This window comes from Oncorhynchus clarkii, chromosome 26, assembly GCF_045791955.1.
Source record: "Oncorhynchus clarkii lewisi isolate Uvic-CL-2024 chromosome 26, UVic_Ocla_1.0, whole genome shotgun sequence".
NCBI classification, from domain to species: Eukaryota; Metazoa; Chordata; class Actinopteri; order Salmoniformes; family Salmonidae; genus Oncorhynchus; species Oncorhynchus clarkii.
Genome location: NC_092172.1, coordinates 23,150,585 through 23,178,204, shown reverse-complemented (window position 1 = coordinate 23,178,204; position 27,620 = coordinate 23,150,585). Strand labels below are relative to the sequence as shown.

At 41.1% G+C, this 27,620-nt stretch overlaps 3 protein-coding genes across 3 annotated transcripts; 1 reads left to right on the top strand and 2 right to left on the bottom strand.

Annotated features, from left to right (window-relative positions):
- Positions 1-4,742: 4,742 nt before the first annotated feature.
- LOC139384864 (serum amyloid A-5 protein-like) lies at positions 4,743-6,044 on the bottom strand. Its single transcript, XM_071129762.1, has 4 exons — positions 5,958-6,044; positions 5,737-5,842; positions 5,283-5,421; positions 4,743-5,087 (listed from the first exon to the last, which is right to left on the bottom strand). The coding sequence occupies exons 2-4, from the start codon at positions 5,822-5,824 to the stop codon at positions 4,949-4,951; spliced, it is 366 nt and encodes a 121-aa protein (XP_070985863.1). The 5' UTR covers positions 5,825-5,842; positions 5,958-6,044; the 3' UTR covers positions 4,743-4,948.
- Positions 6,045-10,997: 4,953 nt separating this feature from the next.
- On the bottom strand, positions 10,998-15,894 carry LOC139384692 (ferritin, heavy subunit). Its single transcript, XM_071129520.1, has 5 exons — positions 15,640-15,894; positions 13,559-13,661; positions 12,305-12,451; positions 11,764-11,889; positions 10,998-11,387 (listed from the first exon to the last, which is right to left on the bottom strand). Exons 2-5 carry the CDS (start codon positions 13,655-13,657, stop codon positions 11,229-11,231), a joined length of 531 nt encoding a protein of 176 aa, XP_070985621.1. The 5' UTR covers positions 13,658-13,661; positions 15,640-15,894; the 3' UTR covers positions 10,998-11,228.
- Positions 15,895-21,998: 6,104 nt separating this feature from the next.
- LOC139385074 (putative nuclease HARBI1) lies at positions 21,999-23,055 on the top strand. Its single transcript, XM_071130120.1, has 3 exons — positions 21,999-22,088; positions 22,370-22,481; positions 22,576-23,055. The coding sequence occupies exons 1-3, from the start codon at positions 22,020-22,022 to the stop codon at positions 22,944-22,946; spliced, it is 552 nt and encodes a 183-aa protein (XP_070986221.1). The 5' UTR covers positions 21,999-22,019; the 3' UTR covers positions 22,947-23,055.
- Positions 23,056-27,620: the final 4,565 nt, after the last annotated feature.

Sequence of the window (27,620 nt, the reverse complement as noted above, 5' to 3'; positions counted from 1 at the left end):
CAGAGATGCAACCAAGAGGCCCATGATCACTCTGGATGAACTGCAGAGATCTACAGCTGAGGTGGGAGACTCTGTCCATAGGACAACAATCAGTCGTATATTGCACAAATCTGGCCTTTATGGAAGAGTGGCAAGAAGAAAGACATTTCCTAAAGATATCCATAAAAAGTGTTGTTTAAAGTTTGCCACAAGCCACCTGGGAGACACACCAAACATGTGGAAGAAGGTGCTCTGGTCAGATGAAACCAAAATTGAACTTTTTGGCAACAATGCAAAACGTTATGTTCGGCGTAAAAGCAACACAGCTGAACACACCATCCCCACTGTCAAACATGGTGGTGGCAGCATCATGGTTTGGGCCTGCTTTTCTTCAGCAGGGACAGGGAAGATGGTTCAAATTGATGGGAAGATGGATGGAGCCAAATACAGGACCATTCTGGAAGAACCTGATGGAGTCTGCAAATGACCTGAGACTGGGACGGAGATTTGTCTTCCAACAAGACAATGATCCAAAACATAAAGCAAAATCTACAATGTAATGGTTCAAAAATAAACATATCCAGGTGTTAGAATGGCCAAGTCAAAGTCCAGACCTGAATCCAATCGAGAATCTGTGGAAAGAACTGAAAACTGCTGTTCACAAATGCTCTCCATCCAACCTCACTGAGCTCGAGCTGTTTTGCAAGGAGGAATGGGAAAAAATGTCAGTCTCTCGATGTGCAAAACTGATAGAGACATACCCCAAGCGACTTACAGCTGTAATCGCAGCAAAAGGTGGCGCTACAAAGTATTAACTTAAGGGGGCTGAATAATTTTGCACGCCCAATTTTTCAGTTTTTGATTTGTTAAAAAAGTTTGAAATGTCCAATAAATGTCGTTCCATTTCATGATTGTGTCCCACTTGTTGTTGATTCTTCACAAAAAAATACAGTTTTATATCTTTATGTTTGAAGCCTGAAATGTGGCAAAAGGTCGCAAAGTTCAAGGGGGCCGAATACTTTCGCAAGGCACTGTATCTATCCAAAATGGAGATGTATGGGTAAACCAGAACAAACAGCAAAAATATATGCATGATCAAATACAAATCTTAGAACCCACTGGATTCTCCAATTGCCTTGAATGAAAATAAAAACTCTCCAACCCAAAAAGGCCTGTGGTGTTGATGGTATCCTCAATGAAATGATAAAACATACAGACAACCAATTCCAATTAGTTATACTAAAACTCTTTAACATCAACCTTAGCTCTGGCATCTTCCCCAATATTTGGAACCAAGGACTGATCACCCCAATCCACAAAAGTGGAGACAAATTTGACGGTAATAGCCGCCGTGGGATATGCGTCAACAGCAACTTTGGGAAAATCCTCTGCATTATCATTAACAGCAGACACATACATTTCCTCAGTGAAAACAATGTACTGAGCAAATGTCAAATGGGCTTTTTACCAAATCATTGTACGACAGACCACGTATTCACCCTGCACACCCTAATTGACAAACAAACAAAACAAAACTTCTCATGCTTTGCTGATTTCAAAAAAGCCTTTTACTCAATTTGGTATGAGAGTCTGCTATACAAACTATAAAATCCATGTACACAAACAACAAGTATGCGGTTCAAATAGGCAAAAAACACACACATTTCTTCCCACAGGTCCATGGGGTGAGACAGGGATGCAGCCACACCCTCTTAAACATATATATATCAATGAATTGGCGAGGGCACTAGAACAGTCTGCTGCACCCGGCCTCACACTACTAGAATCTGAAGTCAAATGTCTACTGTTTGCTGATGATCTGGTGCTTGTCACCAACCAAGGAGGGCCTACAGCAGCACCTAGATCTTCTGCACAGATTCGGCCAGACCTGGGCCCTGACAGTAAATCTCAGTAAGACCAAAATAATGGTGTTCCAAAAAAGGTCCAGTCACCAGGACCACAAATACAAATTCCAGCTAGACACAGCAGTTGCCCTAGAGCACACAAAAAAACTATACATACCTTGGCCTAAACATCAGCGCCACAGGTAACTTCCACAAAGCTGTGAACGATCTGAGAGACAAGGCAAGAAGGGCATTTTATGCCATCAAAAGGAACATAAAAGGACATACCAATTAGCATCTGGCTAACAATACTTGAATCAGTTATAGAACCCATTGCCCTTTATGGTTGTGAGGTCTGGGGTCCACTCGCCAACCAAGAATTCACAAAAATGGGACAAACACCAAATTGAGACTCTGCATGCAAAATTCTGCAAAAATATCCTGTGTACAACGTAGAACACCAAATAATGCATGCAGAGCAGAATTAGGCTGATACCCACTAATTATCAAAATCCAGAAAAGAGCCGTTAAATTATACAACCACCTAAAAAGAAGCGATTCCCAAACCTTCCATAACAAATCCATCACCTCCAGAGAGATGAACCTGGAAAAGAGTCCCCTAAGCAAGCTGGTCCTGGGGCTCTGTTCACAAACACAAACAGACCCCACAGAGCCCGCGGAACACAACACAGTTAGACCCAACCAAATCATGAGAAAACAACAAGATAATTATTTGACACATTGGAATGAATTAACCAAAAAACAGAGCAAACTAGAATGCTATTTGACCCTAAACAGAGAGTACACAGTGGCAGAATACCTGACCACTGTGAATGACACAAACTTAAGGAAAGCTTTGACTATGTACAGACTCAGTGAGCATAGCCTTGCTATTGAGAAAGGCCACCGTAGGCAGACCTTAACCATTTGCATATCGTTACAACACCGTATATATACATAATATGACATTTATAATGTCTTTATTATTTTGGAACTTCTGTGAGTGTAATGTTTACTGTTCATTTTGATTGTTAATTTCACTTTTGTATATATCTACTTCACTTGCTTTGGCAATTTTAACATATGTTTCCCATGCCAATAAAGCTAATTGAATTGAATTGAATTGAAAGAGAGAAGGGTGAGAAGGTATCAAAAAGGTGACATTGACCAATCAATAACAAAAGAGAAAAACAAGAATGAGAGAGAGGGATAATGGTGGAGGAATTAGTGCAAGATTCAACCTAGAACATAATTTAAAACGTTTGATCAAATCCTCTCAAAATCCTGTTTCCATCAATATCCTTATCCGCACCTTCCTGATCTGCTTGTTAGCCATCTATCTGAGATACAGTTACTCTGGCAGTTTCTCTGTCTGTGTATCTGTAAACGTGATCTGCACCTCCGTGTTTAAGGAAAACAGTGGATTAGTGGAAGATAGATACCTCGGTCAACCAGCCAATGTTCAACTGTCAGTTTCAGTCAGTTAGTCAGTCAGTCAAGTAATTGGCCAGCTATGGAGGAGAACTGGAAAAGAACAGAGTACAAATCCATATCAGAACAGTAATCTGACACTCAGTTAAAGCTTTGAGAAACATCTGTGCATGGAAAGTACTTGGCTTATCCCTGTAGTATTTACCTCATTGTTGTGTTGCCTGGCTACCTGAAATGAAGAGTGTTCATTCATTGAGCCATGCTTTCAGAAGAAGCTGATTGTACAGCCACCCTCCTTCTGGACCAATCACATCAATCCTTCTGCTCCACCCCTCCCTCAATGCTAATTCTAACCCCCACTCTTTCTATTTCCTCTACTCCTTCCTACTCCTCCCAGATCTCTCCTGATTTGTGTGTGTGCATTGTATTTGAATGGAGCAAGAGAAAGCAGAGAAAGAGAGAGGGAGATGGGACATCCAATACTGTGATTAGAAATATGGGTGTATATCTGTTTGAGGTCTAGTCTGTCAGCTCACAGCACTCCTTCTCTCTTTGCATGTTTGTAACAATATATCTTTGACCGAATATTTTGCTTTGTTGTCTTTATAAAAGGATCTTCTGTGCTGTGCAAAAACCATGGTCATAGAATAGTACCTAAGAGAAGCCACAGGAGTGGTCTGTCTACTCAATGTCTGCTTTCATTTATATGTACAGTACGAGCTCATGTATTTTTCACTTCCAGGAATGGATTACATGTGGTAATGGAGAGACTTACCACATCTAGTTTGTTAATACATCATGAATAGATACCTCCACGTAACACTATACCCATTCCACCATCTGCCTTGCACATTCAGATTTGAGTGTTATGATTGTCAGGTAAACCTGACTTAACATTGTTCACCCATTAACTACACATCATTGCTCACCCGGTGAACCTTCCACATAAATGTATTGGGGGATCAGGGGATCAAGACATGATGCTTATGTTTTCCTAGCTGCATTTCAGGGCTCATCACATAGATGCTGAGTGCAACTGCTGAGGCTACTTATTTCTACTTGGTGCAGCTGAACCCTGTTGCTACCCATTACACATTTCAGGTGAAGTTTATCATGATATAGCGAAATCTATGATATTGATATTGCAATATCTATTGCTATTGACATCACTTTGAGCCCTAAAGTTCATATTTTCAAATTAAGAGTGACAAAAACTGAAAACCTAGGAAAGCCACATACGTGGGTTACAATTCCTCTGTGTTACAATTCCTTCTTCTATGTCTATCCAATGAAAAACATGTACTGTGTACGGCTGACCCACTGTCCAAATGTCCCAGTTACTAGTTGTAAAGGGCTGAGCCGTTGCCAGTTGAAAGCTGAGAAAATGTCAACCCCAGATCATTTGAGTATACATTTCAGGATTTGAACATTTCTTTCCAACCTTCCCAGTCGTATCATACTGATTACAGAAAGAGATTCAGTCTCTAGTTGCGTAATCACTTTATTTTTGCAACACTTTTGAAATACATTGTATACTAAGTTTCAGTACCATGTTCCTGTCTATTATTAGAACATTTGGGCAAAATCATTTTTGGGAATATGACATTTTTTACCAAAAGCAGTAATTATAAGTGCAGTATAGTTGTTTGGATTGTGGTCCTTTCAGTTTGGCTAGTAACCACCTTTTTTTAGGTTCAGTATTTCTTGGGGAGTCCTTGGGGTCTGAATCGGTTGGGGTCCCCTCCATTACGTCCCCAGCGGTTAGCCTCCTGGTCAGCTGCTGAGTCCTCATGTCCTCGACCACTGGAACCCTGAACCCTCTCCCGGCCATCACTGAGAGAGGAGAAATATCACATAAGTCACACAGTGAACCAATAATGGTAAAATTGTCTTTCTGACCAGACATTTTTTTATTTTTTATTACAAAATGTGGCATAAAGAACTAAATGGAGAAAGTTTTGATCAGATAATTTGATGAGCAACTGAACCACATTATAAGCGTCTCTCAGATATTTGAGAATCACCCACCTGATGACTGTTGCTGCCCACCTGCCCCCTGGTCCTCTCCTGGCAGCATCATAGTTTCCCCGAGCGTGGAAGTACTTGTCTGAGTTTTTCCAGTTAGCATCCTTCATGTCGCCGTATGCACGCCACATGTCTCTAGCACCTACAGGGTCAGGAGGACACGGATGTTGAGTTTGACACTTACAAGGAACTTTACAACATTTCAAACCACTAGCCTCAAGAAACAACAATGACTTTAAAGGAGTCCTCAAATACAGTACATGTCACTCTTGAATGATTAGTTACTCTTGAATGATTTGTTACTCTTGAATGATTTGTTACTCTTGAATTATTTGTTACTCTTGAATGATTTGTTACTCTTGAATTATTTGTAACTCTTGAATGATTTGCTACTCTTGATTTGGGTATCTATTTCTGTCAACAATGAAGAAATAATGATGAAAGTGTATAAACGGACCTCGAGCAGCTTCACCAGGGAAGCGGTACCACTGAGCTTGAGCCCCCACAATAAGGGTCAGAACAAGTCCAGCTAGAAGCAGCTTCATACTTGCAGATGTGACAGACTGAAAGAAACATGGAGAGAGAGAACGTAGGCTACTATATGAATTGCTAACATATTTACAGATAATTTATTACATTTAAACTGTGACCGCCTCATATAACAGAGTTATCTCTTACCTTTCAGCTCCTTAGTTAGTTAGTCAGTCAGGCAGTTTGGTCTCCCTTGTGTTTAGTGTTGGTTTATGGTCCGCAGCTTGTTCTTATATTCCACTCAGACCAAGGAGGAGTTTAGTTTTGCAAAAGCTGGAATTCCCTAACTTCGTCCTCCCAAGTTATTACACTCAGAAGTGTCTGTCCGCTACACAAGATGAGGAATTTCCAGGTCATTACAAAATTAGATTACCTGCTCTGTAGTATTGGGCAATAAGGAGGATACTCCTGAATTGTGTAACACGGCCTACTGCTTTAAAAACCAAGACATCAACATGGGATGTGTCAGCATTAATAAGACTAATGGGGGCAATGAAGTTTGTTTTTCTGCTTTTAATGTCGTAATTGTCATGATGGATGAGGTTCCAAACGTTTGCCTCTCACCTAATATGAGAGAATGATTCCTTATGGTATGATTCATTATAGACTACAATAGTAGGGTAGAATACAGGTACTAAATAGACATAGACATGAAAAGCACTTTACATGTCCACATCGTACAGATTGCACCTGTATCTTACGGGTTACACAATCACTGCTCCCCCTCACACCTATGTTGCTGTTCATTGATTATTGATTTCCATTACCATTAGTATCTATCTTTTTATCCTACTACTGGTCACAATTACGCTTGTTTACAAATCAAATTGTATTGGTCGCATACACATATTTAGCAGATGCTATTGCGGGTGTAGCAAAACGCTTGTGTTCTTAGCTCCAGCAGTGCAGTAATATCTAACAATTTACAGCAATATACACAGATCTAAATGTAAAAGAATGGAATTAAGAAACATATCAATATTACGACAAGCAATGTCGGAGTCCGAAGTATAAATATATATATATGTGATGGGATGTATAGACATTATGGACGGTATGTGGATCGAATATTTAGTATATCTGTAGAATACGTAGGATAGAATAGTATATATACAGCAATAGTTGAATGGGATGGCATTGACTAGAATACAGTACTATACTGCACATATGAAATGAGTAAATCAGCATGTAAACGTTATTAAAGTGACCAGTGATTCCATGTCTATGTACATAGGTTAGCAGCCTCTAAGGTGTAGGGTTGAGTAACCAGGTGGTAGCTAGTGACGAAGTTCAGGGTAGGGTACTGGGTGGAGGCCGGCAAAGGATGGCTATTTAACAGTCTGATGGCCTTGAGACAGAAGCTATTTTTCAGACTCTTGGTCCCAGCTTTGATGCACCTGTACTGACCTCGCCTTCTGGATGATAACAAGGTGAACAGGCTGTGACTTGGGTGGTTGTTGTCTTTGATGATCTTTTTGGCCTTCTTTTGACATCGGGTGCTATAGGTGTCCTGGAGGGCAGGCCTTGTGCCCCCGGTGATGCGTTGGACAGACCGCACCACCCTCTGGAGAGCCCTGCGGTTGCGGGTGGTGCAGTTGCCGATCCAGGCAGCGATACAGCCCGACAGGATGCTCTCAATGGTGCATCTGTAAAAGTTTGTGAGGATCTTAGGGGCCTAGCTGGATTTCTTTAGCCTCCTAAGATTGAAGAAGTGCTGTTGAGCAGGGGAACTTAAAGCTTTTCACCTTCTCCACTGCGGCCCCGTCGATGTGGAAGGGGCATGCTCCCTCTGCTGTCGACATGTGCAGTACCTTCAGAAAGTATTCACATCCATTTACTTTTCCCACATTTTTTTGTGTTACATTGTGCCTGAATGTAAAATGTTTCAATTAAGATGTTATGTCACTGGCCTACACACAATACCCCATAATGTCAACATGGAATTTGGGTTTTAGAAACTTCTACAAATTAATTCAAAATGAAAATCTGAATTGTCTTGAGTCACTAAGTATTCAATCCCTTTGTTATGGCAAGCCTAAATGTGTTCAGGAGTAAAAATGTGCTTAACAAGTCACATAATAAGTTCCATCGACTTATTCTGTGTGCAACAGTAGTGTTTAACATGATTTTTGAATGACTACTTAATCTCTGTACCATAAACATACAATTATCTGTAAGGTCTCTTAGTCAAGCAGTGAATTTCAAACAAAGATTCAATAACAAAGACCAGGGAGCTTTTATGGGGCATACTGCAACAACAACAAAAATGTATATGGATAGTTTAAAGTACATAGCCCTCTTAGCATCTAGTGAGGCCTACCAGTTTCTGGATATAACCCCTGTCTGGCCTCTTGAGAATGGCTAACTAACAATGCCTCTTCTAGTCAGCAACAACACATCAGAAAAAAATATACAGATTTTAATGCTTTACTGTACTGTCCTATTTAGTTTTAGTCCTCAATTGGAAATCATTGTTTTTTGGTGGAAAACACTGTCTCAGGCGCTGCTCCAGAATCTCCCATAAGTGTTCAATTGGGTTGAGATCTGGTCACTTAAACAGCCATGGTATATGGCTCCAGCCAACCAGATCAGTGACCACTGTGGATGGGGGCAATGTCATCCTACGGGGCATTGCCATGATAGCAAAAATAATGGCCTGCCCAGCATTTTTATACATGACCCTAAGCATGATGGGACGTTAATTGCTTAATTAACTCAGGAACCACACCCGTGTGGAAGAACCTGCTTTCAATATACTTTATATCCATAATTTATTCAAGTGTTTCCTTTATTTTGGCAGTTACATGTACTTAAAACACACTTAAAATAGTACCTTAATGTAAAGTGTTACCAAATATTACAATTTTGAAAGGTAACAAAAAAAGTTTAACTAGTTTTAAACTTTTATGGCCATGATGACGTCATGTTGGTAGCATAATGACATGTCAGTGTGGAGACAGCACAGCAAGGTTATGTGTTTTTATATTTGTTTTTATTTCTGTTAGTTTTTACATAACTTTATTTAGTTTAAGTTGTATAAAAAAATATTTATATTTAATTTTTATATTATTTTGTTTCAGTTTTAGTGTTAAGAGCATTAAGCATTTGTGGGAGGCTAGAAGAAATATGGGTTGTAGGGTTTTTGTGTGTTTTTTGGGATGTCATAACTGGGGGGCAGTAATATATAAGGTGATGGGTCAGGTCATAGGTCAGCCCTTCTCATGACTCCAATTTTACATTGGAGTCATTCCACGTTTCAGTATACTTTTAATTTTTCAAATAGGTCTGTTAATTACTTTATTTCAAGTTTTAATGTCACATGGATAAGTACAGTTTGGGCACTGCATCTCAGTGCTTGAGGCATCACTGCAGTCCCTGGTTTGAATCCAGGCTACATCACATCCGGCTGTGATTGAGAGTCCAATAGGGCGGTGCACCATAGGCCCAGCGTTATCTGGGTTTGGCTGGGGTAGGCTGTCATTGTAAATAAGAATTTGAGCTCTAACCCTAACAATGCTTTAATCAAGGGAGAACAAAAACCCACAAGATATGGAAATAAAAAGATGATAAATTAAGCATGCTATGTACAGGGTCAGTTCCAGTACCATATTTCCAATGTGCTGGGATACTGGATCGATTAAGGTAGATATGTATAAGGGTAAGGTGACTAGGCATCGGGATATATGATGAATAGTGTAGCAGCAGTGTTTCATGAGTGTGTGTAGTCAGTATAAATGTATGTGCATGTCATGTGTATGAGTATTCATTTTTTTCATGATTAATATGTGTTTTAGTTTCAGTTCATTATAAACTTGCAGCACAGTAATGTTTTGTTGGCAGTGAAAGCCAGCTGAGATGCCAGTTCTCCTTTCCTGACTAACAGTTCTGACTGGAAATGAAACTTCAGAATTTCCTCAGCATCACATCCTGTTTTTGACAGTGTTATTGTCTTGTCCAAAACAAACCGTAGCCCCAAATAGACAGTTGACATGAAATAAAGACAGATGTGTTTTTCCCCATCGGGGCATGGTTATTAAATGACAGATGTGCATTTGTTTGAAATCTATCATTAGATGGTTTCATTTCAAAGAGACAATCATATTCTGTTGCAAAATGCCATAAATCCACCTCAGAGAAAACAGTACCACTGCAATGTTTCATAGTCAAATGTGACATATCCATATGGCTACATATTTAAGAACAGTACAAATGACACTTGATCATAGATATAGAACCCTAGATAGGATGTCATAGACCCCCCCTGTACACAAAGGGCGGGGTTGGGGTGTAACAGATTACATCTAATCCGTTACATGTAAAGGATTACAAAAAAACTAACCCATTTCATTAGCAGCAAAAGTATTGTAATCAGATTAGATACTTTTGAGAAACTAGATTACTTTGGTTACTTTTAAATTCAGAAAGGATTTGAGAAAAGAAATGGACACGTGTTCAATGACATTGAAATTAGCATTGAAAAAAGGCACAAGCATAGGTGGTTCCGCACGAGCGAAACCACCTATTGTTCAATACCAGAGTGGGCACCTTCGCTATATTAACTCAATTTGATGTAAAAGAAACTGTTTAAAATGTGACGGAAACCAATTTAAGTCTGACTTTTGGTTAGTTAAAATAGCGAAGGTGCCCACTGGTATTGACACATGCACTCAAGCCAACAGCTCGTAGATACAGTGCAGGTATAGCCTACAACAGGGATGAGCAACTTAAATTGTGGGGGCCACAACAACAAAAAAAAATCTTAATTCCAACATGTACATAAGGTTGGATGGAAACCTGAGGACAGTAAATTCTTACTCAAAGGTATCCATAAGCACTTGAATGAAACTCAATACATTGGAAGATACAGTAACGCAATGGAAGGTGTTCCTAATGTTTGGTGTACTCTGACAGTATATCAAATCCTTTCAGAGCCACCCAGGTGTTGAGGTTTCTTAAGAGCATTGACTCACTGGGGACCAGCACACAATATTATTGCAATGGGATCAGCTGAATTTGCTTAAATATCAGTGCCATTCTAATCAATATAGTCACTCAAGTCAAGCTTCCACTAGCACTTAACTTCTTGAATGGGCCTTATTCCATCCATTTTGTGTCAGACCAGTTTTGATCAGTGTTTGTTTAACTGTCTGAATGCTGACCATTTACACTAATCCTTAGACACAGAAATCAGAATCCAGAGGGTTTTTATTTCACGACAACTGCCATCAAAACAAAAGCAGGCGATACAGTCAATTTGGAGAGGCAAAGAGCTACTGGCTTATAGGAACTGGAGGTTGAAGCTTAGCGCAAACTAAGGATTCAAGGATAAACTTTATTGATGCCAGTCCCTGACAGAAAAATAGACTAGTCATATCTATCAAGCAAGACAGAACTACAGCAAGAAAATGGAGGGTCTATCTATTCGCGCTCCTTCCCCAAAGTGTGTTTGTCAAACAGGTACTCGGCCATGCCGTTCTGCGGGGCACCCATGCGGCGGAGGTTGGTCACCCAGTCACCCAACTCCTTTATAGACTTCACCTGCTCGTCCAGGTAGTGTGTCTCAATGAAGTCACACATCTGAGAAAAAGAAAAGGACAGCGAGAAAAAAAAAAAAAACAGTTAAGCAAAACTCAGGAGTGATGCCTCAAACAGAACAGGGATGAATAATCTAGTGTTCTTCTAGACCCTAGAGGAAAAATGTTTTTTTATTTTTACAACCCAGAGCAGTAAAACCTTCATGTGCCCCACTGGACTTGGAACTGACGAAAGTGTACACGGAAAACACCTGAAGTAGGTCAGGATTTTCATATTTGGGCACCGTTTATGATATCCTGAATTATGTGAAATGTGGGTGGATTAGATTCAGATTTAAACTATTCAGACATTTTTAACATCTTGCAGTTAAAATAACATGGTATTTTGCCTTGTATAGTTCTTGTCTCCAAATACTCACGTGTGGGTCGTTGTGTTCAGAGCAGACCTTGTGCAGGTCCAGCAGGGACTGGTTTACACTCTTCTCCAGCTGCAGGGCACTCTCAAGGGCCTCAACACCGCTACCCCACTCATCCTTCTCTGGTTTCTGGAACAAGCCATAAGCTGTTAGAGCAGCAGTAGTGCTTCCACACCATCCCCGACCAGCTTATGTCAAACAAACTGGAGTACACATTATTAAGCAGCCAATCAGTCAAGTTTAAAATGTCTTTTTTCTGAACCCTTCATTGCATTACTCTGTAAGCAAAGTCTGTCTTTCTCTATGATCCAATATGGCTGCTGTTTAATGTTCTCTCATTGCAACCATACATTTTTCCCCTGACAGTTTTGATCACTGGCAGCAGTTTAAATGTCTGAGAGATAAGTGGTCCACACCCTCAATCTCCTGTTGGCCCTCCCTAGATGGGCACTACCATATCCCCACACTAAACTCCTGTTGAAAGCACGCATTTCCTAACAGGCAAAACATGGATGTACACACAAGCACTTGCGCACATAATCACCTTGATGTCCTGCAGGAAAATTCTCCCTCCCCTCTGGTTCTGAACTTTCATCAGCTTCTCAGCGTGCTCACGCTCTTCGTGGGACTGGTTCTTGAAAAACTTGGCAAAGTTGTGTAGGGCCTGGTCATCACGATCAAAGTAATACGCCTGAGACGGAGAGAAAAGTAAAGACCTTTAGTTCAAAGCTACCTGGCTGGTTCCAGTTATCATGAAAAGCTGATCACAAGACCTTAACTTTGTCGAATCAAAAGACCAATATCAAAATATTCATCTTGACATTAGTGGCTGGCTATCAGTGGAATCAATGTGTGTTTAGTGATCACTGTGCCATCAGTAAGCAGATAGTGAGCTCCACAAGTATTGGTACAGTGACATTGTTCTGGATCTGTACTCTAGCACTTGAAATGATACAATGACTGGGGTTCAAGTGCAGACTGTCCGCTTTAATTTAAGGGTATTTTCACCCATCAGGTAAACCATTTAGAAAGTACAGCACTTTTTAAACATAATACTTTTGGTCCCCTAAAAATAGTTGGACTGAGACAAATTAACAAGTGTATTAAAATGTACGTATTTGGTCCCATATTCCTAGCGCACAATGACGACGTCAAGTTTGTCTACACAAATTGGTTGGATGCATTTGCTGTTTCAGATTATTTTGCATCCAATAGAAATGAACGGTAAAAAGCATAATTTAGGAGTCACTAAATAGAACGTTAAACACATCTACACTACCATGATTACAGATAGTGCTGAATAAAACATGAATAATAAGTGAGAAGGTTAAGGGCATAAACATGCTAGCCTCCCGTTATCAGTGATTACTGTACGAAAGCACTTTAAAATACTTTGATTCAAATATTAGTGAGCCTTACGGTTGTGGAAGGCTTATATTTAGCCTAGATATAAGTTCACAAACCTGAATTCATGATTACTGCTTACTTCTGAAACAGTGAATTTTTACAACAAAGCTTATTCAGAGAGTGTGATATAACTAAATAAAATAATCACTCACAAGGTCGAAAACAGATGATTTAGGCCATGCCGCCCAGCCTTAGTATTAAAATGAGTGCTAGAGGCCAGGGTGTTGAACGCACCCATCTGCACCATCATGGGGTGTAAACTTTACACCGCATGACTCCGTGGAACTGTAATCTAATCATCAGTCATTCAATTTGTCATACTAGTGTCCTTGACCACGCTTGCCAAACCCTTCTTCCCTACTACATCCCCATTCCAGTCTCTTGCTCTTACCATGGACAGGTAGACATAGGAAGCGTACAGCTCCAGGTTGATCTGCCGGTTGATGGCAGCCTCACAGTCCTGATGGAAGTTCTGTCTCACAGGAGGCATGTTTCTGAAATTGAAATACATTAACTGTCAAAAGAGGAAAGGCAGGCATGTTTCGGACACTTTGGTTCAATGAATTCCGGCACTTAAAACAGCATGGAGGGCACTGATGCCAAAGTGAAGATTGAATTATTGAAGAGTCAGTCTAACTTTACAGAACGTTGGTGCCATCAGGTCATAGTCCATGCAATAGATAAATGGTTTGTTTGGTTATGAGAGGTGTCACTGTAGCCCTTTAGTTGGCTAAGAGCGTGAGTCTCGCAAGTATTTGGACTCTACGCTTGCACCTCTCCACACACGCAGTGTCCGTGTGCAACTATCATCAAAACAACTGATGCATTTCAACATGGGCAGGTCGTTGTCATTGCAAATCCAGCTGCCACTAAATAGTGAAACAAATATATTCCTCTATTTAGCTAGATACTTCCCCAGAGAGGAAGTAAGAGGGTCGACACCGCCCAAGATACATACACAGATTAAGCAGATGGACTGCTATAAGGGCGACTGCACTTCCTGATATAGCCTGGTTTTTGATTTGGTTCATTAAGAAATGCTACCGGCTATGACTGAACTCAAACGAATTGGTTCCAGGGTGTGGTTTGATAGGTGGGAAGAGTCCTAATTATGATTTGGGTTAGTCTTTCGATAAACCTCTGGGGCTACTTCGGAACATCTATAAATTACAGTGTAAATGGGGACAACATTTTCAATGTGCACACCTTTTAGTTCTCATGAAATGCTTTCAATATGTGTATACGTTTCAGTTAGTTTGAGGTTAAGCCATTGAAATGTAGAAACAGTCCCATATATAGTACACCAACTTACCGAAGGTCCCCAACTAGCCCTGTAAGGATATCCGAAGTAAACCAACATTTAGAAAGGTTGCATGCAACTGCATTCCGAATTGATGATTACATGTGGGCTGCCAAGTGTGGCCAGGATTGATACAAAACCAAACTTAAATTATGTTGGGATGTAGTCACAACCACAAGTTTCACAAAACTCAGTTTGACCCGACTGGCAAATTATCCCATTTACACTGTAGTCAATTTTGACAGTAAAATAAATGTTCGGCATTATATTGATGTCACATGGGATATTGATGTCACACAGCGGTCAAAGGAATTGCATCTCAGTGCCTCAGGTTTGGCCTTAACTGACTAAACCAATTAAATTGAGTCAGGTTTTTTTTTAAACCTATTTTGATAAATGAAGTTTATTTGAGCGAATATAAAATGTTTAGGTTGTTAACGAGGGAATTTATATTTGATTGGCTAGATGCATCTCGCCTCTGAAGGCATGCATTTCTATTGTTAAATCAACCATCTTGCCAATATAATAGATCGACGCACTTGACCGACCAAGGCCATCAGTGTTGCCAATTAATATTTAGCGAGTTCAGACAGACAATGTTTAGTTGATAGCATTTGGCGACTTTCCCCACTTAATTCTACCGCAAACGAGAGCTCATTGAAACAGGCAGAGAATAACAAAGGGCGCGGTGTGCGTAGGAGATGGCGAAAACGCTACGTCTGGGATCGCAGCGAGTTAAATTGGTGCTGTGACGACGCAACGGCAAATCAAGGAGACGACCACTGAAAAATAGTTCCCAATACTGGACGCCAGAATTTGGCAAAACAAGGACATTAAGTAAAACACCGTGATATCGGAAAAACACCGCCATAACAGACAACTTAGCTAACTACTAGTAGCTATTTAAACATTGTAAGATTACTCCGCGTTATTACGTTAACGTTCCAACGTATTTCACATCGTCGCAAGCTTGTTAACGTTAACTAGCTGGCTACAGTAGGTAGCGTAGCTTGTTACCTAACGTAGTTAGCTAGCCACCCTCACTAGTACGGCCTTGGGCGGCAGTGGCTAGCTAACTACGTTAAATTACATAATCCTTCCAACTATTATGCCAACAAGCTAACGTTAGTTTAGTAACTTGTTTATTCTTAGCTAGATATGTTATGTCTTACCTTGTTTTTTCTGGTCCGAAGTGGTGGTGTGAGTGATTCGAATTGTTCGTATTAACGATGTTCCGAAATATTATGGATAGCTTGATCTAATTTGGTTCTTAAAATGGATGAATTTCATCAAAAAATGAATTGCTTCAAAAGAGTAGAAGGTTGCCGTTCAAGCACTGTTGAAGCAGGTAACCTTTACTCTCGTCTGCAAACTGATAATCGTGAGCGTTGCGCAGTGGTTAAATAGGGAATGACGTCGTCAAAAGCAGTAAGGGGAGGAGATTGGCGCAATGGACAGTCAAAGCACATAATTTTTTCATATAAAATATTACTCTATTCGGTCAAACTTTTGTAAACTATATGGTAAAGCAAGGCACTTGTTTGAAATCCTTTCTTATTCGGTGAGCCATAGCAAACGGATGAAAATGGTATCACATGAGTAGAGCTTAGAGCAGGGTTCCCCAACTGGCGGCCCGCTTCAAGTGATTTTTATTTGAGCAATCTGGGTGACAGGTAGCCTGGCGGTTAAGAGCGCTGGGCCAGTAACTGAAAGATTTCTTGTTCGAATCCCCGAGCCAACTAGGTGAAAATTATATGTTTGCCCTTGAGCAAGGCACTTAAGCCTAATTGCTCTTGGTAAGACTGTCTGCTGAATGCCTCAAATTTATTTTCAACCATAATAGAGAGATCATATGCAAGCAAGGTTTGAAATAATTATGTTTTAGCCAAATATTATATCTTCTTGGGCTTCTTGCAGTCAATTAGCAGTCTATGTTCCAGCACCACTCAAGAAGAAATCGGACCGCGGCTGAATCTAGTTGATGATCCCTGGCCTAGAGTTTTTCCAGACCACCAGACAAAACCAAAAAAATACTAGGCTTATGCTCCCAAGGATGGACCCAGAGTTTTTCCCAGGTCAGGTCACACTTTAAAAACGGCTGGCCTTACACAATTAACAGGATTAATTAAAATAAGGATCTAAACAATACACTAAACAGTCACGTAGACCACATTTTCTTAGCAGAGATGCTGACAATTCGTGATATTACGTAACGGGTATTTTGAAGAGGGTATTTGAATTTCCCAGAAGTGACAACAGCAGAACATGTCATAGTCTGATCGACACAAAATATCTCAGAATTCCAAACACAATGGATGCCACACATTAAAATCACATTAAAATAGGTTATGAGAGTCTAACTGTGGCCACATGAATGAGATACCATCAGTGAAATTACTTATTTATGGTGTTGTCCTACTTAGTTGATTGGCATTATCATGGTGGAAAAATAGGGCAAATTCAGATAAGTATACAAAACCATGATAAATTCTTCTATTACAGTTGTGTGGCTACAAGTTTCTGGCTAGATTTGATTTTAAATAATGGGAAGAACCATCACCATGTGACTAAATACTGACACTACATGACACTGAACAGCTGTAGCAGATAAACAGTACTATCATCACCACAGTTCTCTCTGTCTGTCTGGTATGCTACACACAGTTAATAACCACTGTGTGTACCAGACAGTCAGCCATCCAGAGCAGAGGACTGCTGGGTCATTGTCATACAGTGTATCATATAATCACACCAGAAAATGCTGCAACATAATGCCATAAACACTAGTTGAAAATCCAACCCATGAATAAGACTGTCTCGTTTCCTTTGCCACTAGGTCTCACAATCTCTCATTTGTACTTTTCAATGAATGTCCTTCATCATACACTTCCTCCCAATGCTAGGAAGCATATAATGTGCTACACAGTGGAAGTCAAAAGTTTACATACACCTTAGCCAAATACATTTAAACTCCGTTTTTCACAATTCCTGGCATTTAATCCAGGAAAAAATTCCTGTTTTAGGTCAGTTAGGATCACCACTTTATTTTAAGAATGTGAAATGTAAGAATAATAGTAGAGAAAATGATTAATTTCAGCTTTTATTTCTTTCATTACATTCCCAGTGGGTCAGAAGTTTACATACACTCAATTAGTATTTGGTAGCATTGCCTTTAAATTGTTTAACTTGGGTCAAACGTTTCAGTTAGCCTTCCACAAGCTTCCCACAATAAGTGAATTTTGGCCCATTCCTCCTGACAGAGCTGATGTAACTGAGTCAGGTTTGTAAGGCCTCTTTGCTCGCACATGCTTTTTCAGTTCTGCCCACAAATTTTCTATAGGATTGATGTCAGGGCTTTGTGATGGCCACTCCAATACCTTGACTTTGTTGTCCTTAAGCCATTTTGCCACAACTTTGGAAGGATGCTTGGGGTCATTGTCCATTTGGAAGACTCATTTGCGACCAAGCTTTAACTTTCTGACTGATGTTTTGAGATGTTGCTTCAATGTATTCACATAATTTTCCTGCCTCATGAAGCCATCTATTTTGTGAAATGCACCAGTCCCTCCTGCAGCAAATTTTCCACCATCATTTGCAAATAAATTCATAAAAAATCCTACAATGTGATTTTCTGGATTTTTTTTCTCTGTCATAGTCATAGTTGAAGTGTACCTATGATGAAAATTACAGGCCTCTCTCATCTTTTTAAGTGGGAGAACTTGCACAATTGGTGGCTGACTAAATACTTTTTTTGCCCCACTGTATTTGGTAGCATTGGATAGAAAACACTCTGAAGTTTCGAAAACCGTTAAAATAATGTCTGTGAGTAAACTTTTGTCTTGCCCATTCACCCTCTGAATGGCATACATACACAATCCATGTCTCAATTGTCTCAAGACTTTAAAATCCTTTAATCTGTCTCCTTCCCTTCATCTACACTGATTGAAGCGGATTTAACCAGTTAAATGTAACAAAATGTAATCTACATAATCCCCAAAAGTAATTGTTTATCATGAGAGGGTCATAAACAATAACTAGTAATGCTGCATACCCCAAGAAAGGTTCAAATCTCACCTTTCTAAATAATAATAATAATAATAAAAAATAATTATAAATTGCTGAGGTGTGGTTGTCACGAATATTACCGAAGGTGACTCCCCTTCTTGTTCGGGTGGCGCTCGGCGGTCGTCGTCGCCGGTCTACTAGCTGCCACCGATCCTTTGTTCTGTGTTCGTTTGGTTTTGTCTAATTGGTTTCACCTGTTCCTTGTTTGGTTGTTAGGGTGGGGTTATTTAAATTTGTTCAGCCCACTTCTGTTTGTGCGGGCTTGTTCATCTGTATGTGGTAGAGTGGTTAGTGGTTTCATTTGGGTTTCTCGCTGTCCTTGTATTTTCACGATAGGGTACTTTTTTGTTCCTGTGATTATTTTTGGACGTGTTTTTCCCGCATCCTTTGCTCTCTGCGCCTGACTCCACACCTATTCACTCATTGAGCGTTACAGTGGTCACTTGTGAGGACACAAGCTCAAGTAAATAGTACAAATATGATAAAAATATAAACTATTTTATGATGTATTTCCTATTCAACAAAACTGTAAGAGTAAGACTTGACTTATATGCTTTACATAATCAAATAAAATGACTAACTATAAGATGTCACATTCCTATTAACTGTAAAATACATATTTGTATGTTTAGTGTTAGAGAAAATGTGCATATTTTCTAAAGGTCTCTCTTGGTCAAAACGTCTGCCCCCATCTAGCTTGGCTTCCTGAACTCGTTAAATCTTGTCCATTTATGACAAACAGAAAGTGTTTTTTGTTTAAACTCTATGAATTATTTTAGATGAATAGCTATAAATCGATCTCTGTATGTGCTACAGTGATTTAACCACTCTCTCATGCTACTCTACAATGTAGGCTCAAAGCCAATTTATGCTTGATCAACTAATGTGGTCGGAGACGTGGAATGGATGGCGTGAAGCAATTGCAGCGACCTGTGGAGGCATGCAGAGGCCAAAATGCGCATTGCCATGCGTCTCTCCAAATGTTCTAACAATGCGAAGGGCTCTGTATAGCTCCGCATTGACATTGGTTGACGGAAGGTGAGGACGGGAGGTCCTGTAAACAACTTCCATCAACAACAGCTCTAATCTGGGGCCTGTTGCACAAAAGTAGAATTAAGACATCCGGGATAAATGACTCAGCTGAGCTCAATGAAGCCAAAACATGTGCGTCCAGGCTTAATTGGTTGCACAAAGACCAAGCCAGGATGAGCAGACACGGATTCATTAAGCCAGGTGAAACCAATCCTGGATAGGTGCGCGCTCACGGCTCACTCAAATAGACCCCGCCACAGATCACAGATTAACTGATTTACCATGGCAACTAGAGCCGCGTACTTTTCCCCGTCGGAAGCACAAATCCTCATGGAGGCATACGAGGAGGTAAAAGATATAATTAAGAAGAAAGGCAACACCGCCACAGTGATAAAGCAAAGAGAAAAAGCGTGGCAAAGTATTGCAGACCGCCTGAATGCGTAAGTAGTGCACAATTACACACTCACCGCCCCGCTGAAACATCACAATTACAATTCAAATATTTAATTCACATCTCCAAAAATGCAGTTGTACTGTAATTATGAAACGGTTAATTTTTTTTATTGAAATGCACTGCAGATATGAGTGAAATTGTGTAAAGTAACTCCATCACACTGTATAAAGCTATGATAAAATTTTTGATATTTTTACTGAAAACAAGACAAAAATACCAAGTAATTTTTTGCAGTGTGACTCCATTAAGTGTGTGTGTGTGTGTGTGTGTGTAGATTAAACATGAACGGGCCAAAACGGACATGGCAGCAGGTCAAAATCAAATACAAGAACATTCTGCAGAATGGTATGGTCCCTGACTAATATTTAACAAAGCACAAGCATATATTGTACCCAGAAGGTGCCTGCTCACACATTGTCTGTACTGTTTTAGCAGTGAAAAAGAATACCCACAGACAAGGCACGGGTGGTGGGTCACCAAAGGCTGACCTTACCCCAGCAGAGGACATGGCCTTGGAGCTAAATAAAGGCAGGCCCGTCTTAGAGGGGATCCCTGGGGGGAAAGAGACGAGCATAGGTTCCTCCCAAGATGCCACCCGCTTCATTCAAGGTATGTCCTTCCATCTCTACATGGGATACAACCACATTCATATTGAATCAATTTGGACTGTCTGACTTTGGTTTACCTATTGCCTTGCAGTGTCTGGCAGCACTGTGTTCCTGTTAGAGCCACCAGCACAAGCACCAGACGATGCTGATCCAGTGAGTACTCCATCAAAGGCATACTGTAGGCCTGGCATGTCTTGTCTACTAGCTTCAATATGAATCCGATTAAATGTGATAGGGTGAAGGCCCCAGTGCAGCAGCAACAGCACATGATGGAGACGATGATGAGGAGGAGACCATCTCTCTGGATTCCAGAAGGCATGAGGTATCATGTTAAGACTGTGAAAGTACTATTTACTCTACAATGGTGAGGAGTCCTCATCAAAATCAAAAAATCTAATTTCTTTTACAGGACCCAGATGCTATACAGTGGGAAAACCAGCCTGGCAACATAGTGCGTATTAATAAAAGGACACCACATCCTGCCAAATTCCAGCTGCGCTAATTGTATTGTGTTCACAGAGCTCACAAGCTATCAGAAAGTTGTATGGCAACCACCTCCGGTGCCAAATAGAACTGGCAGACATAGACATTCAGTACAAGAAGAAAAAGATGGAAAATCTTGCACTGGAGTTCGAAATAAAAAAGAGGACAATTAGGAAACTGGACCTTGAAATAAAAAAACTTGAGAGGGAGGTGAGATATGCCTTCAATGTACACTGTATGCTAACTGTAACACAAATGTATTAATCATTATTTTTCTTTCCTCCCCCAGCTCCAAGAAGATGACACAGCTCAAAATAAAAATTAGGTATATTCTCGTAAAGTCAAGTGAGCCATGACATATGAGCTCTTATTGTGAGCACACAGGACGGTGGCATCTTTCTAAGGTTTTTTTTATTTTCCCAGCAATCAGTACAACCAAGTCATCGTTATAAGGCATCGCCCTCTTTTGCCCACCCCCCCCAGCACCAGGTGTGGCCACTAGCCTATATGAAGGCCCAAAATTGTGTGTTCCTTTCTGCTCTGACAATGGCATGCCCATTCGTGCGAGATGTGGTGGATGAAGAAGCACTTGTGCTGAGGAGAGCCTTCAGGTGAGAAAGGGTCTTCAGGGACCGGTTGGACCCACTGGCCTTCCCTGATGACCATCTATATGAAAGATACAGGTTTTCTGCAGATGGCATCAGGTATCTATGCAGACTACTGGGTCCCAGGATTAAGCACCGCATTGCACGGAGCCATGCACTGAGTGTGGAGCAAATGGTTTGTGTGGCCTTGCGCTTTTTTGCTAGTGGAGCCTTCCTGTACTCAGTGGGGGATGCAGAACAGCTGAACAAGGCCACAATTTGCCGCACAATAAGGAGTGTGTGTCTGGCTATCAAAGCATTAGCAGATGTCTTCATCTCCTTCCCTGGCCACAGAAGACTCTGTGACATCAAAGAGGAGTTCTATAGGATTGCAGGTAAGAGGATCTACAAATTACAGGACAACTGTTAACACATAGTAGGATACTCATTACTTTGTGTGACAGGTTTCCCCAATGTCATTGGTGCAGTGGACTGCACACACATAAGGATAAAAGCCCCCTCAGGTGCCCATGAGGCCGATTTTGTGAATAGGAAATCCTTTCACAGCATTAATGTTCAGGTGAACATAACTTTTTGATATTGTCCATTGACGAACACTCTGCATTGCCAGTGATGTGCATTGATTGGTGTAATATTCCTCATCTTATGATTTCAGATGGTCTGCAATGCTGACTGTGTGATCAGCAATGTTGTGGCAAAATGGCCTGGCTCAGTCCATGACTCCAGAATCTTTCGGGCCTCTGAAATCTATCAGTGCCTATCACAAGGTAAGCCACACAACCCCTATTTATAACCATCATGGCTGTGTCAAGAATATCACTGTGTTTATGAGGTAGTAATGATGAGATTTTGTGTTGACAGGTGAATTCTCTGGTGTGTTGCTGGGAGACAGGGGGTATGGCTGCCAGCCTTTTCTCCTGACACCTTTCACAGACCCCCAGGAAGCACAGCAGGCCTACAACCATGCCCATGCCAGGACCAGGGCCAGAGTTGAAATGACCTTTGGCCTCCTGAAGGCACGCTTTCACTGCCTTCACAAATTAAGGGTCAGCCCTGTTAGGGCATGTGATATTACTGTGGCTTGTGCTGTCCTCCACAATGTGGCCTGCCTGAGGAAGGAGAGGGCCCCCAGAGTGCCACCAGCCATGGACTGGGACAATCCGGCAATCTTCCCTGATGACGACAGTGGTCGGCTGCTGAGGGACCAATATGTGTTGAATTATTTTAGTTAGTATGTGTGCTTTCAATTTTGGTTAAATATGTCCTGCGGTGGCAGAGGAATTTGGGTTTTTTTGGGTTCGTTTTTTGACGAATTTGGCCTCTTATGATGTTTGTGCGGTATACTGTGTGTAATACAAGGCTGCAGGGAGGCTACTGCATCCATTCATTTGTCTGTTCAGTTGATGTGTATGGATTTGTCCTGCATTTATTTTAGTGTGCAGACATGCAGGGTGTGTTATACACATTCAAAGGTCTGTATATGTATCATTTTGTATAATATGCTTAGATTCTGTGCTTTCCATCTTGTAGAGTCACTGTGACTTCAGTTTTGAAAGGAGCTGATGGTTTACCTGCTTTGTTTTGTCCTTATTCAATAAAGGAACATAATGTTACACATTGTGTTTTTATATTCATATGGAATGTGTATTTGTTTATATGACAGAGTACTAGGGCCACACTGAAGAAAAAGGATAAAGTCATACATTTATGAGGCTGGTTCTTTCTGCAGAAAAGCTACATATTGTTTTTACAGTTTTGATACTTATGACAATGTGATACTTAATATTCTGGCACATCAGCATGTCTTTGTTTATGAAACCATACTGAAGTACAATTTCACGAAATGCCCCACATCTGTCATTTTAACAACTGTCCTCCTTTAAAACAACTGGTTACAATATTATGACTTGTGTTTTTTTCCCCTCTGTGGCCCTAATATTCTAGCATTTTATATATAGCCTTATAGTCTATGGGAAACTGTAAATTATCTAATGATAGCAACATCATCTAAAAATCATTTTTTATCCAAAATCATTGAAATTAATGATCACAAACGTTTAAATAACAGTGGGTCTAGTTATATGTGATAACAATGTATAGTGAGCAGTGAAATAACTATTGGTTTCCATTTGTGGTGACTGCTGACTGACGTTAGGGATGAGATTAAATAGATCCTGGAATTTAGCCTGGTCTGGAGCAGGCTAGCTCCACAGAATAAATCTCCATGGTAATTTATACCATAACATATCCTCCTGCCCCCTATCCATCTTTAGTGCAACCGGATTACGGATCAATTGAGCCAGGATCACCAAGATATCCTGGCTTAATCCCTTATCCTAGTTTTGTGCAACAGGCCCCTGCTCAGCAAAGCCAAGAAGTATAAATGCTGTACGGCCACTGCAGACATTGAATTGACCATGTAGAGTCTTTTAAGAATCAGGCATGTGTTTTGTCAGTGGCAGAGTTAGGGTTCAGCCAGGAGTTTTTTATTTGTTTTATTTCACCTTTATTTAACCAGGTAGGCCATTTGCGAACAAGTTCTCATTTACAACTCCGACTTGGCCAAGATAAAGCAAAGCAGTGCAACACAAACAACAACACAGAGTTTCACATGGAATAAACAAACGTGCAGTCAATAATACCATTTTAAAAAGTCTATATACAGTGTGTGCAAATGGCGTGAGGAGGTAAGGCAATAAATAGGCCATAGTGGCAAAGTAATTAGAATTAAGCAAATTGACACTGGATTGATAGATGTGCAGATGATGATGTGCAAGTAGAAGTACTGGTGTGGAAAAGAGCAAAAAAGTAAATAAAAACAATATGAGGATGAGGTAGGTAGATTGGATGGGCTATTTACATATGGGCTGTGTACAGCTGCAGCGATCGGTTAGCTGCTCAGATAGCTGATGTTTAAAGTTAGTGGGTGAGATATAAGTCTCCAACTTCAGCAATTTTTGCAATTCGTTCCAGTCATTGGCAGCAGAAAACTGGAAGGAAAGGTGGCCAAAGGAGGTGTTGGCTTTGGGGATGACCAGTGAGATATACCTGCTGGAGCGCGTGCTACGGGTGGGTGTTGTTATCGAGACCAGTGAGTTGAGATAAGGCGGAGCATTACCTAGCAAAGACTTATAGATGACCTGGAGCCAGTGGGACTGGCAACGAATATGTAGCGAAGGCCAGCCGATGAGAGCATACAGGTCGCAGTGGTGGGTGGTATATGGGGCTTTGGGGGCAAAACGGATGGCACTGTGATAGACTGCATCCAGTTTGCTGAGTAGAGTGTTGGAGGCTATTTTGTAAATGACATCGCCAAAGTCGAGGATCGATAGGATAGTCAGTTTTACGAGGGTATGTTTGGCGGCATGAGTGAAGGAGTTGCTGGACTCTCAGAATAGTTTCAAGTGTTTTCAGATTTCACATCCTGTGTCATACAGGTTCAATAAATATCATACAATGTCCGTGGGAACCAGGGCTATCACTCAATGCAAGCCATTTTGATCTATGGTGTCCACATTTTACATTTAAAGGTGACATCAATAACGTATCATAGATTTCACCTGGATTCACCTGGTCAGTCTATGTCATGGAAAGAGCAGGTGTTGTTTTGTACACTCAGTGCATATTTGCAGGTTATAGGCTCTGCGTGGTCAATCCGCCATCTGAAGTGGCCGTACAGCATTTACTGTGATGCAGCAGCCGCAGACAGGGCGGTCAGGGCGCAGACAGTCAGGACTTTCATTCTTCTTGCGCTTAGCGGAGCAGAGCTATTGTGAAGGAAGTTGTCAAGAAAGTGAGTTTGTGTTTATACTGGACCTCCCGCCTCCACCTACAGTCAACCAATAATGTCAATGCGGAGCTATACGGAGCCCCCCGCATTGTTACACAATTTGAGAGACGCACGACAATGCGGTATGGATTTTGATTTGGCCTCTGTATTAGCAATTGTGGGTGGGTGAACCAACAGCTGAGACGTGCACCACTAACGCACACACTCTTTCAATGAGGCCACAATGTCATGTGGTGGCACTCCCAACTGTCACCAGTGGTATTGAAGCACACACTCATGACAATGTGTCAACACACACATATTTTTTGTACACTCAGTGTATATTGATGTCATGAACTGACAGTTAATGAGGGTACTGAAACATAGGTTATAAAATGTAATTGGTTGTAAAGTTCATCCAGACAACCTATCAAACAAGAAATCCAAGATTCCACCAATGGGTAAGCCATGTGGTCCCAAATGCAAGAGACAATGTACTCAGAATATTTCACAGGGTAGGCAAAAGGAAATATGGGAAAAGTATTGGGAGATGAAGTATAAGGAGAAGAGGACATGGATCTTCCACATGGTGGCACAGCAATCTAAGAAAAATATCACTGTTGGTGCTGACATTCGATGCAGCAGGTCGTTTGTGTACAATCTTCCAAACCAGAGCAGTTCTGCACAACAGATGTGCAAAGTGTTTTTTCTGACAACATTTGGCTACCATCCCAAAAATGACAGGCTGATTGTCACGATGATGGGCAAGTCAATCACCACCAAACTGATTCCACCAAAGGATCAGAGGGGAAAGAAAGCTTCAGCGAGCAAATTGAACATGAATCCAATCCTGCAACACATTGAGTCTTTCCATCCCCAAATCAGCCACTACAGATGAGAGCATGCCCCACATTGCCTCTACCTACCTAGTGACGTCAATATTCGGTTCATGCATAATGACTACAAGGAGAAGAATAAAAAGGCCAGCTGCGGTTAGGAAACCTATCGCAAGACGGTAAAGGGAAGGAACATCAGCTTTGTGAAGCTTGGAGAGGAGGAGTGCGAGCTCTGTTTGGTGCAGGGTCATCATCTGAAGATGGAGCACAGGGAGAATGAGGCCATGGAAACCCATGCCTGCCAAGACAACAGCCATGCAGCACCTGAATTCACCATCACCAACCCCGACTGCATGCAAGGTAGGAAATATGAGGACATAAGAAGTCTGCAGGGCAGAGCAGAAGCCATTACCAGGCTGATGCACAGAAAGATTGGCCTGAGGATTGGTCTGTGAGGAGCGTTGATATGCAAAAAGTCACCATGCTCCCTCACATGCCAGGTGTGAAAACAGCATTGTTCACAAGAAGAATCGTTGCCTATCACGAAACATTCACCACCATTGGAAAGAAGTCTCAAAAGAAGAAGAAAACAATCTCAGTGGTATGGCATGAAGAAACAGCTGGTCAGAAGACAGAGGAGATTACTTCATCTTACGTAACAGCACTGGAGAATGAGAGAGATGTCAAGCATGCAGTGTATTGGGTGGATAACTGCACTTCTCAAAACAAAAACTGGTGCCTCCTAACATCACTGGTGAGTGTTGTCAATGCTGACTCAACTTTGATGGAGGACATCACCCTCAAGTTCTTCGAGCCAGGACACATCTTCATGAGTGCAGACAGTTTCCACCATGGCATGGAACAGGAAATGAAAGCTCGACCTGCAGGTGTGGTGTACGACTTCGGGGACTTCCTCCATGTGGTTGTCACTTCCAATGCAGGCAAGGTAGAGGTGGTTGAAATGAAAAAGGAAAACATCCTGGCATGGAAAGCTGGCCATTCCATCGTCAAGCTGAAGAAGGCAGCAGCACCAAAGCTGGCAGAGATGGCTGAGATCCAGTTGAGACATGGATCCAGGAGCCTCTTCTACAAAGTCTCCCATGAAGAAAAAGACTTCACAGAGCTTGACTTTAACATGAAGAGTCACTCTAGAGACACCCTAGACACTACGTACACAGCATAGCGGGATAGAAGAGTCCAAGAAGCTGGACATAATCATCAAGCTATGTCCTCTGATGCCTGCAAATCGAAGGCAGTTCTGGAATGCCTTGGCTGTGGACAGCATTGCTGAGGATAAGGAG